General features: G+C 37.0%; 1 protein-coding gene across 5 annotated transcripts in view; it reads left to right on the forward strand.

Annotated features, from left to right (window-relative positions):
* PHF20L1 (PHD finger protein 20 like 1) overlaps nucleotides 1-18562 on the forward strand; it is a 56420-nt gene that overhangs the window by 26996 nt on the left and 10862 nt on the right. For 3 of the 5 annotated variants that reach the window (XM_053996866.1, XM_053996873.1, XM_053996883.1), the window contains 9 exons: nucleotides 583-768; nucleotides 973-1179; nucleotides 8170-8388; nucleotides 8584-8640; nucleotides 9904-10008; nucleotides 13264-13428; nucleotides 13814-13995; nucleotides 15891-15990; nucleotides 18155-18350. In XM_053996866.1, the coding sequence (XP_053852841.1) occupies nucleotides 583-768; nucleotides 973-1179; nucleotides 8170-8388; nucleotides 8584-8640; nucleotides 9904-10008; nucleotides 13264-13428; nucleotides 13814-13995; nucleotides 15891-15990; nucleotides 18155-18350 (1417 nt within the window). The remainder of the gene's footprint in view (nucleotides 1-582; nucleotides 769-972; nucleotides 1180-8169; nucleotides 8389-8583; nucleotides 8641-9903; nucleotides 10009-13263; nucleotides 13429-13813; nucleotides 13996-15890; nucleotides 15991-18154; nucleotides 18351-18562) is intronic. The other 2 variants (XM_053996892.1, XM_053996901.1) reach the window with 1 other exon arrangement.

Below are 18562 nucleotides of genomic sequence, written 5' to 3' on the forward strand. Positions count from 1 at the left end.
ATTAACCTATATCAGTCCTCCTCCCCCATTTGTTTGGGTTTTTTTAAGTATAAACTTCTTGAGCCTTCTTACTGTGCCATGCATTGGCAGTGTGTGTTTGAGTTTTTCAGTTGGGGTATTGATATCAGGTTATCAGAAGGTGGGATATAATTTCGATTATTTTTTAAGTTGTATGTTGACATTATCCATAACTTTTTAGATCTTTAACTGTGATCATTTGTTCTGTTTATTGTTAAATTCTATTGCCCCCATTCCATTGTAAGTAACCTGCTGCCTGGGTTTTATGGGGAGGGTTGCTTACTGTAAATACACTGCTTGCCTAAAACAACCACCTTTACCACTGCGGGGAAGTAGGTGCCCTAGTAATTTATAATAAGCAAAAACCAGAATCATGTCTTGAGCATAAATCTTTCTTTGCTCCTGGTAGTCACAGTTCTGTAATTACTTTTATTAGTTTTGCTGTGGTTACCAGCTTTGCAAATAAGAGCTATTAAAAGCACTCCCCATCTTTAGATCTCAAATGCTGCGGTAAGATGATGGTGTATCTCTCTGCTTCATGAACATTGAAAGATCTCTTTTTAGGTCCATCACAGCCAGTGAATTCCCCTAGATCCTACAAACATAGCCAACGGAGAAGAAGATCACAGCGTTTAGCCACTTGCTCCTTGCCTGATGATTCTGTAGAAAAAGTTTCTTCTCCCTCTTCAGTTACTGATGGAAAAGTGTTCTCCATCAGTGGTCAAAACCAACAGTCATCAAAATTGGAGGGTAATGTATCTTAATCTAATAAAGAACTGCCCAAGTGAAATTGAATCATAAAAATTAGACCTTTCATGGTTTTCAACTAATGGGATATTTTGAACTGCTGTAGCTAAAGCTGTTTGCTGTTCCTATGTTATGTAACACTGCAATCCAGACTGTTGATTGTTGGACCATGTGTTTTTTTAATATGAAATTTTTTCTTTTATGTAGTACCTGATGTTGCTCATGTGTCACTTGAGAAGCGTGGACCATGTCTCCCTCTTGATTTAAGCCGTAGTTCGGAAGTTACAGCACCATTATCTGCAGAATCCACTTTGCGTAATGAATATTCCAGTAAAGACAAGGAAGATATTCAGATGATTACATATCTTTCTTCCAAAGCAGTAACTGATGGAAGAGTAGCTACAGCAGCGTCAGGTAAAGAGATTCAGTATACAACCAGAGAGATTTATAGTTGTAGGGTTAAAATGTATATGTATTCAATCCCACAGAAAGAGGAGATACTTTTTATTTTCTTTTCTGCACACTCAAATTCCTGCCTCTCTTCTGGACTCCACTCATCTGCATATTCTTTGTCTTCACTGGCTTAGAGCTGCTTTGGCACTTCTAACATGCTTTAAGGAGAATCTGAAAGTGTGAAATGTAGTAAGCAGTATTTAAAAAATATTTTTGCTATTGCTAAAAGTTGTAAAAATAATTAACGAAGTGAAGTCTTTACTAACATACTAATTTGTGGCTTCAGCTTTAAAACAAGGGTGTTCTCAAAGACAGTCAGCATTCCTCTGCTTTGAGTCCCTTTGCAGTGGAAATTCTGTCCTTTGCTTGCCACAAAATGTTACTTAAAAATATTTCTGAAAAATCCCCAGGAACTTTTAGATAGACTTGGTCACCCTCAGCACAAAGCCCAGTGCTGCAGCTCTAGGCTGTCTCTCCCTTTGCAACAGTTTACTGACTACCATGGTTTATGTGAAACACTTGGATAGAGGTAACTTAGAGATTTAGGGAAGGATTTACACAGTGGTTTGCAGACCCTAAAAGTGGGATGTTTTCATCCAGTATATGCTAGGTGTTCATAAAATTTTTTATAAGACTCATATGTGGGTATCATACCATTTTTAACTGGCTTCCAAGAAAGAACGATTTTAAAGCCTTTTTTTGTTTTGTTTTGTTTAATGAGAAAATTGTTCATAAAAGTAAGAAGAGGGGGGAAAAAAATCAAATTATTATAATATGCTCAGAAAGTTTTTGATAAATGTGATTGATGTTAAGGGAGGACAGCATGACCTTAAAAGATAGAGTTATTACAGTTAAACTGTATCTTGCTCTATTAATCTGTGAAGCTCTTAAACTAATTTGTCCAAGTAAGTGCTGTGGGTATCTCTAGTGAGCCACCACTTAAGCTTTTTAAAACATTAAAATATTATTTAATTACTTGAGTGAAACCATGTGACAGTCTTCATTTGCCCTTGATACATGGCATAGCAGCAGAATTACAGATTCCTGGGAAAATTACTTCTATAAAAGTCTTTTTTATGTCATGTCTTTTGCCACTAAGAGAAGTGCTTTTGGGAGTTTTGTATTTGCCCACTCATTGAACAAGATCGTAATAGAAATCAACAGCTTCCAACAGCCATCTGTTTCCTGTTTGGTAAAACTCATTTCACTTACTAGAAATTTAACTTCTGGCTTTTCTGATATATCTTCTGACTCATTTTGTGTATAGCTTGTAATGCTGGAAGTTGCCTGCTCCTGTCATAGGCCTGGCTCAGGGCAGACAGATCTGGTTCTAAACCCAGCACTCAAGAGTGCACTTTGGACATGTTTGTTGAGCTGGGTCTTGACCACAAGTGAAGCAATAAAAGAATAAGTTTCGTTTAGAGCCAGCTTTATATAATGACTCAGAATTATGTGACATGTCCACATAGTTTGTGTCAGGGAAAAATTCCATGATAAAATTGTCTGTTGTTACTGCTTGAGTCCATAGTGAGAAGCTGTAGGTGCTTGTAACCTCTACCAGAGGATAGAGTTTATACTGTATATAAATCTTAATGAGCTTTTTTTCATATCTATATAATTTTAAGAGTTATAAGCTCTAAAGGAACTGGTTTGCCAGCTACATTTTTTGTCTTCTGGGTTTTTGCCTTCTAGGCTTATCTGTTTTGTTCCTAATTTTCATGTATTACAGTTTTCCATCATGTAATAAATGGAACTGTGTCTTGAACTTTCATATTGACCTTTTGTCCAAATGTTAGAAGTTTTCAGTAGCTTGCAGCCTGTAGCCCAACAGCTTCTTGAGTATCACCTTTGTGGCCTGAAAGACTAAACCAAGCAGTTTGATAGCTTTAATTCACAGGTTTCATTGCAGGTTTTGTAGCTATCTGCCTCTGTCAGTGGTATCACTAGGACTCTATAAGTAAAATCCATATGTGTTCTGGGTTCACCCCACTCTTTTAACTCTGGTGGAACATGTTTATCCTCATAATCTTAAAAGAAAAATATAAATTTAAAGTTCAGATTTGAAACCTCTGGAATTAGTCTACACAATTGAATAAATTTGTTGTGCTCTGCTTTAGAAGGCATTGTTTTGCCTTTGAAACAGCACAGGTTCTCAAATCACATTCCTGAAGCACACATAATTACACCAAATTCTTGCATGCTTCAGGAAAATAAATAGGGTCCACTCTATATATCAGTACTTTCTTCATTATCTGTTTAAACAATAGCAAGCAAATATATACAGGAGAGGTACCCAAAGCTTTCCTTTCTCATTCCTGTCAGTTCTTGAAGTAATTGCGGAAAGTTAATTTGCATTATGCAGAAATATCTACCTAAGTACATTTAATACTGCATTGTTTAAATATATGCTTTGTGACCCTGTCCATTACAAATTGAGAACTTGGTGTAAAATCCACACTCTTCTATAGCTGTGTTTTCTTGATCTGAAAGAACTGTTATAAATCTGCATCTGTTTATGGCATTTCTGCTGCTAAGATTTTATTAACACGTTCTGGACATATTTGGAGTTCTAGATTTTGACATCACTACAGATTCTGTTAAGTGCACTTAAGTGAGACCTGCTGTTTTTATAATTATTGAAGTAGATAACTGTGAATGGTTTCAGAGATACCTCACAACGGTGTTTAGCCTGAACAGCCTGCTCCGATCCCTGACCCTTCTGTAACAGAGCTGAGCTGGTTTAAGCCCAGAGATGCAATTTGTGATGTTGCACATTGTGATTTCTGATGGAGGCTATCAGTTAAGTAAATTGAAAAGAAATAATTTGGTGTTGTTAAAAATTATGCATTTTTAGTGACTTTATTCAGAGGGTGCTGTCATGGTGCTTTCAGAGGAGAGCGACTAGGTGTGCTGAAGTGAAGATGCATAAATGGCAACTCATAGTATTAGCACATAGATTTCAAAAACATTGCTCAAAATTAACACCTTAACATTTTGTAGAGGCAAAACAAAAGCTCTGTGATAATTCATTCAATCCAAAGGCTCCATGGAAGTGCTGTGCACTTTGGTAGACACCTGTACACTACCCATTATTGAACAGAGGTGCTGCTTTACTAAACTATTGTGAGGTCCTACTTGTGATCACCTGTTACTGCACACATATAACTAAGAATCTTTACTTTCATTTGCCAAATTGCTTAAAATGCAGATAACTGACATTTGATCACTTCAGCATTTCAAAGATTTTAAATCCACAGTCAATGTGAATACTCGAAAAGTGCAGTAGTTTTGCCATTCTGAATATATGAAGTTCAGGTCTTTCTGTAGTTGTGCTTCTCCTTAGATTTGTGATCTTTTCTCTAAGCTTCTATAACCCTGCATCACTTATGTTACTGTAACTGTTATATATTGAGCAAACACAATTTCAGGAAGCAATCTGGGTTTTGAAGTTTAAGTAAAAGGAAAATATCGTTACACTTCTAATCTAACAATATAATATTTGTAATGCTGATACAACAATATTATCACTAGCTGTTATTTTCTATTCTAACACCAACAGATGATTTTGCTGGTAGGGTAACATTAGATTAACTGTATAGGAGAAATTTGCATTTAAGACTAACAGAAAAAAAAATTGCATACTTTTATATAATTTCCTTGGTAACAGTTTACTGCAGCAGGAACTAGAAACAGCTGATGTACAAAATTTTTGGAAAATGAGATTGGTCGCTTTTTAAAAACTCTTGCCAGTGTTTCTGGTTTACCTTGCTTTTAAGAGGGATGAACTATTGTTCATCTTGTTACTTTCTCATGTTACTTTGGGGCTGTTTGTTTTACCTCTACCATCTATTAACAGTCAGATTTACTCCCTAATTTGAATGCCTGCCATTCAAATCTCTGCCCTGAAGTTCACAGTTTGGGCTGGTCATGAGGCAAGCAAGAACCCTTTTATTGGCTTATTCTTCCTAAAAGCATAATTTTGGGCAGGGTCCAGTGTTAATCTGTGATACACAATTGAAAGTCTGTTTAGATATAAAATTGATCTTATGCACTGGGAATTTAAAGCACTAAATTAAACATGACCAGCATGTTATTTCTATTGCAATATGATTTAAGTTGTTTATTAATGCAAATAATGATATTTATGAGATTATGTTAAACATGGAAAGCTATGAAATAGAATATCAGTCAGTAAAATAAGTTGCTTCAGATTGCTACAATTCATTTGAGCTTGATGAATTGCAGTAAGCAGTACCCCTGCAAGCCCAGTTGTGCAGTTGTACTTGTGGCACAACATCCTGTCCTGTGCCTGTACTTGCATGAGGGGGCTTGAGTAGCTTCTTTCTGCCATAACAGGAGAAGTAGCACTGAAAGCATGTTATAAACTGGACTGGGAATGCTGTGGTTTGCATTTCTTTTTAATCTGAAATTAGTATTCTAGTGATAAAATTGATCTTGGAATGGTGACAAAATCAGTAGTTTACCAAGTCTAATGTCTGGTCGTCTTTGTGCCGAGTGTTAACTGCAGACCTCCCACGCTCACTGTGTGGGAAGTGGCTGGCTAGACTCTTTAACAGGAATAAAATTGCAATTAAAAGGAGCAGTTAAAAAAAAAAAGTAGTATTTCCATAAAGGAACTAATATTTCCTGGTTGTATTTGTTATTTGCCCTTCTGACTGACCACCTTGTCTAATTTTGTGATTATGTGTAAGGCATAGTGAAAAGCAGCTGAAAAGCAGACTTTGCAAGCTTTGACACTTTATGCAGGATTTGAGAATTTAAGATTCTTTATCTAAAATTATTTTCAATGAAGAAAAGTAAAAGCCAAGAATAACATTGCAATGTATACAGGCATAATAGCAGTTTCTATTTTCAAGTTACTATAGAAAGGCAGTTTGGGGACTTCTGACAGCAAGAGGGGTATTTGCTTGACTGGAGAGATTTCTGCCCAATCTAAGTGTTCCCTCAAGCAGTTAATAATCACTTTGTCAGATGTGCTTGTGTTGAAAATTAATGAGATACTGAAATTTGTTGTGTTGTGGCTGTTGTTATTAAATCATATTTGGATGTCAGGTCAGGATTTCTTCTCAATAATAAAGTTCAAATACTAATTCATCTAATGTTGAGACTGAATTTCTCTTGAGATTTGGAGTGTTCTCACATCTTTTCATCAAAAATGGCAGTGATCTAAATGAATTACGTGCATTTGGGTGATCCTTTTGTGCTCTTTTTAGAAATGAGACAAGACGTTGATAGCATGATGATGTGGGAAAGTGTCACTTTTTTCTTTTACTAATGTGCTAAAATATACTTATTGCTCTACAGATGGCAGAGCAGTTCAGTCCTGTAACAGAGACAAATGGTAATTAGGAAACCTAAGAAAGGAATAATTTGGATAATGTTTTGTGCCAATGAGAAGTATTCCAGCAAGCTAAATGCATTTGAAATACAGACATAGGCAAGAGCCTGAATCAGTCTTAAAAGGATGATGGTCTTAGATGAGGTGGTTGATTTGAGGCAGTGGAAAGACTCAGGTAGCCCCAGGTGTGGCTGTGCAGCTTGTGCTGTGTGGCAGGAGCCAGCACACAGAGCTGAGCAGCTGCTGCTGCCTGGGTTCCACAGTGCAGAGCTGTCCTGCAGCTGGGGACACCTGGTGTTAAAAGTGCTGTGTTGTGTGAGAGGTGATGGACCACTTTCTGTTCTTGCTGGTCCTTCAGCTTTCCAACTAGTGGCATTTTAGTTGTGTTCCCAGGGAGGCCCAGCAGTGGGAGTAGGTGTTGTGTGAGCTGAGTTCTACTCCAGTAGAATTGGGTTGGTCTGTCCTTGTTGGGAAGGCTTGATGGCTTCTTTCCCCCAGAATCTTTTTATGACTGATGAATTTACCAAATTATCTTAATGCAACTTATTTAATGCATTCCAGATCAGCTCCATATTCAAGTGTCTTTCAGGACTTTAAAAAAAAAAAAAAAATTTAACATGCTTATGCTTTTTTTGGGCTCTTCTGTTGAGAGACACCAAAGGTAACTGGTGCCTCCAAATTTTTACAGCTGACACAGAAAAACCTGAGCCCTTTGTGATTTCACATAGCTGCATTTTTGTACAATATGTCCTTGGCATGGTCCTAAAATGGACCAAGGGTCTGATGAAAATTAGGCTTTCCTAATTACAATTTGATCAGTCTTGAAGCTCTAACAATATTGATGGGCACAGTAATAGAGAGTTTTGAGTTACTTTAATAATGTTCTTTATAAATAACTTTTATTCTAGTTTGGTTATTTAAAATTATTATAAATATTAGCAGTGAAAATTGTAATTTCAGTTTCGTTTTGTTTACAATTCGTTACTTCCTAACTTGCATCAGATAAAGGGCTAAAAAAACAATTAAATATTTCACTGGAAAAACTTTTCTAAATAGTGCAAGATAAGACTTGTCAGTATATGATGCCGAATTCTGACAAGTCACGGTACTTTTACATGTTATTTAAATGTGGATTAATGAAAGAAAGTGAATTATTTAAATATTATTAAAATATATGAAAAACTCAATAAGCAGAAATGTTTTATACATAGGACTAGAAATATTTTACCAGAGCTTAATTTCTCTGTTAACGTAATGGAGCATTAACTTAAATGATACTGACAGTGTCAGCACCTTTAACTGTTACTCTTGTAATGGGTTCCTATTACAGTGAAAAAAAAAAAAAATGAAACAAGTCTTAAAAGTGTCAGCAAAAGTACACTTTAACCAGTACAGGTAGTTTAAAAGTGAGTGCAAATTCCAAAATACAGGAAGAAACCTTCTGTGGCATGTATTGTCTTGTATGTAAGACTAAGATCTAGGCATTCATGTGCAGTAATGATGACCAATATTAACATTTCAGTGATCTGACCTAGCCCTGGCTGGCTGCAATCCTTATGGAATGCCGAGTAAATCCATCTTCTTGTTTTCAGCACCCTCGTCCCATGTACATGCCTTGCATCTGGAAATGCCTTTAACCAATAGTCTCAAGTTACCCAAAGGGAATAGTAAAAAAAAGAGGTCTTCCGCATCAGTGAGCTCTGAAGGGACAGAGATACAGTGCTCTGTGCCCATAAAGGAGAAATGTTTTGAGAGTCTGAAGGAGAAAATATTAAAGAACGTGATTGAGAAGGACAAGCATTCAGAAGTTGGTAAAATACAATACTTTTTGTTTCCAGTGCTTTAGACAATAAAAAAATTGTAAAATGACATTAAAAATAATTCTTTTGTTTGTATGTTTCTTAATATTGTGTGCCATTAGGATTTTTTACAGTCTAATGACTTTTACAAGAAATTAGGTCATCAGCCAGACATTGGCCTTATGTGATACATTCTTCAATTTGCAGGTGCAGCTAGAATGGAAAGAAAAGGAAAACTGGAAGAGAAAAGTTCTTCAGCATATGGTATGTAGAGAGCAATATTATTTTTATGAAAAAAAGAAAAATTCTGTAACACTTCCTGTTTACTTCCTGTTTCTGGAGAGCAAATGTAAAAGCATAAAGTAATTCCTGGGCCCAGCTGCAGTTTTTGTTTGTTAAGGTTCTAAAAAGAGTTTTTATGCATATGACAGGTTTGTAACAGAAGAGTAATTTGTAAGATAATATGAAAGTGCCCATAGCAATGAGTTTGAAGGATCCTAAAGTACCTATACAAGGCCCACTGCCTCTGATTTTTCATTTGATTGGGGTTTTTCTTAGTAGAATCAGTAATACTTGCTACTTCATTGTGCTGTCAGATTTGAGATGGGAGGAGCAAACAAGGGTTACTAGCAAAACATTTGGCAATTCATGAAATAAAATACAGTTTAAAAGGACTCTGTTTTTATCCTTTGTTCAAAATAGAATAAATTGTTAGAGACTGGCAAGAATTCAGAAGTGATTCTACCTTGTTTTTCCAGGAGGTAAAAGCTTTGTCTCTGTGTTCCCCAAGAAGATAAGACTGCTCAAATTTGTGTGCAGGAAACAATCCTGGCTTTGAGGCATATTTTTTATAGCAACTTAATTCCCTTGTTATTTGTCTCACTGCTGATAACTTAAGAAATTATTGTGGAGTGAAAATGTGGGATGTATTTTGTCTGGGTAGAATTAACAGGATAAATAGAATTTTTCAGAGTCAAAGTGCTTGTCCTCATGTATATACCAACAGTGGTTAAAAGTGAACTGCAGCATAAAAAATGTGTCAAATTCAAGTCAGAATCAGTTTTCTGTGAGGATGCCGCTGTATAGTGCAGAGTGCTGACAGCAGCACTCTGATACTGAAATTTCCTCCAAATGTCTTTCTGTAGGCCTAATATGTGTTTTTAGGACAATGTAACCTTTATAATTGGGAATTTTGCCCTTGTGAAAGCTTTTTCTCTTGCCCAAATGTTTTTGTTATAAACTGTAAGTAAAATAGAAGTTATAAGCTATTTATGTGATGTTACATATTTTGTGTACTTTGCTGTATTTTTTCTGCCTTGGTATCTTAATTGGGAATACTTAAATGATAAAATATTATTTGTCAAATGAAATTGCTTTGAACTATTATATCAGCAATTAATAAGAGGTGTGTCCAAGACATCAAGTAAATTAACTGAATCATTTTGATCTGACTAGACAACTAGAACACTTGGTTTTGAATGCCTTGTTTAGGTTAAGCTGCTTTAAATTGTTTAATTTTTATTTCAGGTAAAAAGAAAGAAAAAGAAAAGGAGAAAAAGGAGAAGAAGGAAAAAGATCATAAACCAAAACAGAAAAAGAAGAAGAAAAAAAAGAAGAAATCAAAACAGCATGGTAAGTTCAATTAATATTTTTTTGAAGTAAGTAAAACATCCAGTATATTTCTAACATCAGATAATAAAACTTGTTTCTAAACAATATGAATGTAAAATTTCAGAAATGTCCAAGAGTAACTTTTAGCCTTAAATATGGAAAGGACACTTGGGACTTCTTTTCTTCTTGCATTTATAGCCTGTCTCTCTCTCTATGTGATAGACACACATATCTCACAGATCTTCTTCCTTCTTCAGAAAGATATGCTTGTTGTTTTCATCTCTTTAAATTCTTCATTTGAAGCTTTGTATACATATTTTACCTATTTTGCTTGGACATTAAAATCATTCTAATGTTTAGTTTGTTGCTACATTTCAGTGGTTTGCTGTATGCAATGCACCCCCTCTTTAACAATTAACCCTTCACAGTTGAGGTTGGCGTTTCTGTTGTAACGGCCTTGTCTGTTGCCTTGACAGATGAGGATTATATTTATATTTTTGAGGATTATATTATGCGTTTCTCTGTCCAAAATTTGTGCTATAACATGAAAATGCTTCCAGATTATGCAGTGCTTTAGTGTGAATTGCAATATTCTAGGTTTTGTGTATGCCGGAGTAATATAATTTTAAGCTATAAACTTCAATTGCTTATTTTACTTAAAAAGTCATTGTGAGCTGCCTACTTGCACTGAGAAGGTATGTAAGTATTTGCAAGAAGATACTAATAAATGCTAGGTATGTGCCCAGTATTGTACTTTGGTTTTATCTTCTTGTGGTCATAAGGTGGTCTGTTGTGGACTGGGGTTTTCTCTTTTTCATCTTTTTATTCCTTTGGTCTTTTTGCCAGCTTGTCTTGAAACTTAGAAGCTTGGCAGAGGTACCATAATTAGGTTCCCATTTCTAGGAGCCTTATCCAGTGTTTTTAAATATAAGGAGAAAATATGCCCGATGCAAAAAGCAATTTCACTGAAACTTGAGCATTTTATTCTTCGCAAATTCATCTTGTGAAAATCTGGGTTTAACAATTCAGATGTATTCAATTTTACTTTTTTTTAACTGGGGAAAAAATTTGAAGCACTCTGGTGGATTCTGACTTCATTGTCTGACCCTGAAAAAGCCCATCTGTCAAAAGAAACAGGACTCACTGCAGGACTAGGTCACTCTGCTCCAGGTGTGGACAAAAGTGTAAAGGTGTGAGGCATTCTCTTTTTGTTTCAAATGAAATTGAGGCATCTCAGGCAAGAAGAGGAAGCAGGTACATTGTGTGCCCCTGGTAAGTTTTGAAGAAGGCTTTAAGACAAAACAAAAACCCCAGCAAAAACTGATTTTGTGCTCTGAGTGTGTGCATGACTTGCTGATTGTATAAAGCCCATGTGTAGCAGAAAGTAGGCATTGCCTGTTATTTCTGCTGCTGTGTTGCAGTGAGGTTGAAAGCCATGCAGCAAGAAGTAATCAACTCAGCTGCTCCTTGAGTTGACTACAGTGAATGCACTTGGGAAATGGTGGAGATGCTGTGCTTTGGACAGAGACAGTAAAGAGGAAGGTGGCTTCGTGGAAGGTGTTCTAGGAGAGAAGGATATTATGGAACCCATAGCAGGAAAACTCTAGTGATAGTTGGGAGCAGGAATGCTTCCTACAGAAGGATGGAAGTGCAGTAATCTGATCACTTGCTTCCGATTTATGTGCCTGCAGATATGAGCTCATGGGGCAGCAGCCCCACTGCAGCACAGACAGTCTCAGTTCCATGTTCATTCTCACATGCTCTCAGTGTTGGCCAGGACTCCCTGGGTCTCCTGAGCCCCCCACCCCAGCTCTGCTGCTTAGAGAGTCATTTCCACTGAGAGCTGGCCCTTGCAGACCCACTGACCCCTTGCTCCCAGGCCTTCAAGCTCATCAGCTTGATCCATGCAAGCAATCACACATTTGGACTGGCTGCAGGTGCTGTAGCATGAGCTCATGGGCCTCTGTGACCAGAGATCCCGGGCATGGGGCTGGCACTGTTGTTGTCACTGCAGTCTCTCGAGTGCTGGCACCACAGACACTTGGACCCTTCGACCTGCAGGGCTACTCCATTTGGTGGCACACAGACCATGTACTTGAACCCTGAATGGAGAGCCCCTTCCCCAGGTAAGAGATGGAAATGAAGTTTAATAAAAATTACAGAATAGTTGAGGTTGGAAGAGACCTGTGAAAGTGCAGTGGTCCAGCCTCCTTGTCCTGGTTGCCCAGGATTATATCCAGACAACTTTTCAATGGCTCCAAGGAGGGAGACTTAAAACCTGTGCCAGCACAGACTGGATTCAGGGCATGGCCCAGGCAAGTGTACTGACCAAATAACTGTATGCATATATGGCTTTTTTTGTCCTGTTATTCCCATGTTCTGCCCATAATTGTTCTTCCCCAAATCACTTTAGTCCATCCATTTCCCCACCTTTATTTTCTTCCCTAAACATTTCATAAAGTCATTCACAAACCCAAAATTATTTTCCCCCCACATCCCATAGTGTCCTTCACTGGCAGCCCTCTGGGCTGCAACTGCCCTTAGTCCAGGAGATGATCCAGAAAGCTGCTGTGGGTAACACATCCTGATGGGTTTCATGCATGGATAATGGAATGGCACTGCTGGGAAAGTCTGAGACGAGCCTGGCCAGGGGGTGTTTGTTGTTTGCTTGCTCATCCTCCTCCTTTGGGCCTGTGTATGTATACTCTTCTGGGATGCTCCCTAGCCCATCCCAGGACCTGTTGGCCCATTGATGTCTCATAACATGGGCTGGGAACATCCAAAGACAATTTCCTTTGGGCTCCCTGTGCTCCTCTGCAGGGGTGCAGACAAGCTTTTATCACTTAAACTGGCAGGGTCATCTGTGGTTGCTTCTAGGTAGCAATGCTGGTAGTGCTGCAAGCATACTTAAGGCAAGAGAGTCACCAGCAGCATCTCTAAGGATAGCAGATGGTGCAGGATGAATTGTGGAAAAAAGAAGGCTGCATAATATTCTAGGAAAAATTACCCCTCTGTACATTCAGAGATGGTGGAGTTGCAGTTGGTGATGCTTATCTACCAAACTTGACTATTGTTTCTTACTGGAAATTTTTAAATAAAATGTTACAAAGAGCTTTTGCCATTTCTTATTTACAGTGTCATCATCCTTATACCTCGGCATTGATAGTCTTTGCTTGTGAACATAATGCTGCAGTAAAATCTACACAATTTTTTTTTTTTGCATTTGTTATAAATTTTACTTTTGTAAGAGCAACTTCATTTTTTGTACCTTTTCAGATTACTCGGATTATGAAGACAGTTCTGTTGAATTCCTGGACAGGTGCTCCTCTCCCTTAACGCGGTCCTCAGGCAGCTCTCTGACGTTGCGCAGTATGTTCTCAGAGAAGAACACATCATACCAGTATCCAAGAGCTATCCTGTCTGTTGACCTTAGTGGAGAAAGTAGGTTGAATGAACAGCAAATTTCAGTTTGTAGGTTTAATTTGTTAAGAAAGAGAATTTTAAAGGCAATAATTTGGTTTATGTTTGGGATTGTAGCTATAAATATGGTGACTGATTTATCCATCATCTATTTAAAACAAAGTTCTTACACTCCTCAAGCTGTTCTACAATGTACTTGTTTTGGTTAAGTGTTGCTACTCTGCATCTGAGGAGAGCATGTTAAAGGCATTTGCAGAATTCATCTTGAAATCATATATCAGCAGTGTGCCTGAGAACAATTGTTTTTGCTAATGCAGATTAAGATTTTACCTGTCGAAGCTCCCTGTATTTCTTTCAATTATCGTGTCTCTCCACACACAGTTTCACATGCATTTATTTCTATTAGACCTTTCAGATGTGGAGTTCTTGGATGATTCTTCCACAGAGAGTTTGTTACTTAGTGGTGATGAATACAATCAGGATTTTGATTCAACCAACTTTGAAGAGTCTCAGGATGAAGATGATGCTCTCAATGAAATTGTTAGATGCATTTGTGAACTTGATGAAGAAAATGGCTTTATGATTCAGGTAAAGAAGTTTGGTGTGTGGAGTTATATTTTCCATGTGAATGTTTTGCTTGTGAGGTGCCCTTTTGATGTGTCACAGGCTGGAATTATTTAGAGAGCTGTACATAAGTGAACAAGAACAAAATATTTCTTTGCTCTGCACTTGGTTTGGCTCTGTTCAGTGGATGCAGAGCTGTTTCTCTAGGATGGCGTTTCTCTAGCAATTTGCTACATAGGACAAATTGCTGGGTAACCTTTCTCTTCATAGCCAGCTGATAAATTTGGAATAAAGTATCCTCTGCTGCACACAAACCATTGCTTCTGTTCCCCAGACCATCCTGATTTTACAAGCTCTCCTGGCTTGGCCCTTGTGCTTTGCAGTGCCACTTGTAGAAACCTCTCTGCTCACTGTAAATGTCCTTCCTCTGTGTGCAGCGTGTCTCCTGTGCAGACACTAAATACTGTCAGTACTGTGACGTGTGTTTCATCTTTAGAATAGCACATCTCATGCTGGGTATCACTACCAGGTTTTAGAAACTGCTGAGAATTTGCATCTTAACTTGGTATAGATAAAAGGGAAGAAAAGTATACCATGTCTGCACAGCCTTCAGGTGTTGATGGATTGCAACTCCTGCTGCTTATTACTTGGTACTCCAATGAGGAAAACATTTCCCACCCATGAGTAATTTAAATTTTTTTCTCAAGCAATTTATAATGCAGTGATTAAATCAGATGCAAAAAGCAGTAAGGAAGAACTCAGTTGTCAACAACTTTAAAAAGGTCATGAAACTCATGTCTTTTTAACCCCCATTCAAAATCAGGTTTGTATTCAACTACGACTATGGTACAGTTCCAGTTGATAGTATGGAGCTCTTTAGTCAAGATTTTAAGGAAACAAGTAGGGCTGTCATTTGTTAGTGGACTTACTGTTCTGGAACTGACAGAGCCCTGGAAATGAAGGGCACTCAGGCTGTCTTGGGGAGCATGCTAAAAGGCTGTGCTGTGTTGGAGGAACTGAGCAGTTCAGCTGTGGTAACAATGTGGAAAAATGGACTGGTGTAACAATCTTTGGAGACAGGAGGGGACATGGTAGCTGTAATGACAGGAGGAAAGTTGACTTTGGTGTTTTGAATAGGTTGATACTCAAAGGCAGTCAAAGCAAAGAGGAGAGATTTTCAGCAGTGAGCCAGCAGATATTTAAAACACTGGCAAGCACAGAGTTGAGAAAGGGAAGTATCTTTATAAAGAAGGCAGTTTCCTGCCTGTTTTTGAAGTCCAATGGCAGCCTGATTTTTCCTCTTCATGCTGGTCTCACTGAGAGCAACCAGTTTGCTGTTTCTAGGCTCTCATGTCTTACCACTTCTAGTTTGCTCTCCTATTCTCTTGTTTCTCCTCTTTCATTTTCTCTTAATTTTCTTTTTCTTTTAGATTTTCCATTGGTGCGATATTAAAAGCACATCTTTCTAGCGCACTGGAGAGATGCTTTGTAAATATAAATAATTAAACTGAAGAGTTTTCTACTTTTCACTGTTATGCTGTAATGTATTACATTATCTTTCTACTTTACTATAATATTATACTCTTGTCTTATGTTTCACTACTAAATATGTAGGTGCTAAAATACTGAATGTTGTAATAAAATACTATTTAATATTACATCTTCAGTTTCTTTTTTTTTTCTCCAGTCTGGAGTTTGTGGTTGAGGTAACTTTCAGATCTAAAGCTCTTTTTTTAGCTTGATATCTTTGTCTACCCAAACACAAATTGCCCAACTAAAATAATCTTGCTCAAACCAGCTATTTAAATTAAAGTGCTGTTCTCTGCATTTTGATGATACAAGAAGTAGCTTCTGGGTTTTTGCATCTACTTGTCTCAGTTTTAGTTTTTGCTTTTGTTGTTTTTTTTTTCTGACGTCAGTGTGAAGAATGCTTGTGTTGGCAGCACAGTGTATGCATGGGACTGTTGGAGGACAGCATTCCAGAGCAGTACATCTGTTATATCTGCAGAGATCCACCAGGTATGGATAAACCACCTTTATCTACAGCCCTGCTTGGGATTTTTGAGCAAAGATGTTATGAATTTGATTAAATTGTTCAAGCTTTGTCTGTTTTGTGTTATATGTAATGCTTCTTTGGGGCAAGTGATTCTAAGTTTGGCTCTGAGCAGAAACTTACTTTTATGTTAGTAACATCATGGTCAGCTATGCTAAATCTTATCCATGAACTCAGTTACCATTGTTTTACTTGTTGAAACTTAATTCCCCCCAAACCTTAGCACTTTTTTGTGTCAGTGTAGTCTGGAAACCTTTCTAAAGAAATAATTTTTGTTCAGGGATCTGTTTTGCCAATACTTGGAATCACATTTGTTCATTTAAATATTTTCTTAGAGGAAAAGGACTCAGTACCACAGTTCACTCAAACATGCTGTGAATGGCATTTCATAGTAATTGTAATTTTATAATGTTTACATTTGTCCAGAACTGTGTTAAAGTGTGGAACTGAATATTTAAAATACAGAAATATCTAGCACATCTTATAGTAAACAATAGTGCACAAACAGCATATGTTGAACTTCAGATAGTTAGGTGAAATTCATAAGAACTAGGAAAACTATTTACTTTTAAACTGAATACATTTGATTAGGAAGATGTCGATTTAAAAATTATTCTGTGATAAACCCTTTTTTCTTAACAGTTATTTGGAGAAAAACTAAAGAATTTGGAAGTAATTTTTTTGTATTTTCTTCTGACAATTGATACAAATGCACATATCTGTCCTCTGCTGAAATATGCAGCACCCCAGCTGTTTCAAAAGGGCAATGGGACTATAACCTCAAATTTACTGTCATTCTAAATTTAAGAAGTAAAATATGAAAATTGTTTGCAGAGATTTTATTAGCTATTTTTGAGATGAAATATTAGGAAAATAGAGCTGGTTCCGTATGTCCCAGTGTGAATCAAAACTGGTGGTAGAGAGTCTTGTCTGATAGTTCTGTGTGGTGTCTCTTTGAGCAGCCCAGCTTTTTCTTACTAAATGCAACTAATTTGTCTTGTGCTCTTTCCCTGCACTGTATTAGGTACTTCGTTTTCCCCTGCTATGCAGAGTCTGTGTCCCTAATTTTTATCTTCTCTCCCTTCCTAACCATTACTTCTTTTCTTTCTATGTCAGGAGAAAAAAGTCATTCTCAATGTCAGTATTTTAAAGTGTATTGGGATAATGGGCAAAAAGGAGATAGACAGGGTATTCTCCTGAAAGGTATGAAGGGCTTCCATCAACCCGTTCTTTGTTCTGTCTATGATAGTATGATTTGAAATCGAGTGCAAGATACTGTCAGTCCATCTGGATGCCTTGTTGTAAACAATAACATTGCAATAATTAGCATCATGCATTTCTAGTTTTGGGTGGGCATTTTGGTTTTGTTTTATTTTGTTTTTTTTTTGTTTTTTTTTTATTATTTGTTTGGGTTTTTTAGTAGTTATTTAGCTACTGTAGAAGCCATAGCTAAATACTCATTCATGCTGGTTGGGTTAAGACACAGCAGGGGATGAGGCCCACATACATCAATACCCTCACTACACATCTGGTGAGAGGCACCTCAAAGGGGAGTATAAGAGCTCTGCTGTCAGTTAACTTTGAAATATCTGCTTTTCCTGAAGCCTTTTCTTGGCTTCTAATAAATAGATACTGACTTCAGTATTGAAGCAAAACATTTGCCTTTTAGGAACAAACTGGGTGTTTTGGATATGTCCATATAAAATACACTCTAATATTTCTCTTGGTAACTTAGGCTTTCTTTTTTTTTAAGAAAAAAAAAAGTAATTTGAACTACTTAGATAAATACAATGCCAATGTAAACTTTTTTTTTTGTTGATTTTTATTTTGATAACAGCATAGATCTTAATATCATATAGTTTGATTGCAAAGATGATTAGATTTTAATTTCAAATTCCATTTAGAGGGGTCTTGAGGTTTCAGGCTGATGTTCTTTCTCATAAGTTTTGACTTTCTTCTTAATCTGCAAAAACTAAATTCTTTCATATTAATAGCAAAATCTTGAGTCATCCTTTCATGGATGTTAGGAGATATTTAGGCAAGTACAGAACATAATTATAGCATTCTAGTTGTAAACATAATTCTGCAGTGGCTTTAGATGGCCCTCAATTTCTTTATTGCTTACCCCAGGACAGAGGTGGAGTGCCAAATATCTCTATGACAAAGATTGGCTAAACAATGGACACATGTGTGGATTATCATTTTTGAAAGAAAACTACTCTCATCTTAATGCCAAAAAGATCGTGTCAACACATCACCTACTGGCAGATGTATATGGGGTAACTGAAATACTGCATGGACTGCAGCTGAAGATTGGGATACTGAAGTAGGTATCACTCCAGGGTTTATTTTCCAGCTCTATATATTCAGGTAGCAAAAATTGCCATTATTCTATTTGCATATTCTCTCCCACTGAAGTTCGTTCTTGTATAATAATTTAAATAATTCAAGTGCAAAATGTGCAATACCCTCAGCTTCAGCAGGAGGTAGGTGTTCAGCACCCAAGCAGATCTGGTCTATTGGGATTATTGGTGATTT

The sequence above is a fragment of the Vidua macroura genome, chromosome 1 (assembly GCF_024509145.1).
Source record: "Vidua macroura isolate BioBank_ID:100142 chromosome 1, ASM2450914v1, whole genome shotgun sequence".
NCBI classification, from domain to species: Eukaryota; Metazoa; Chordata; class Aves; order Passeriformes; family Viduidae; genus Vidua; species Vidua macroura.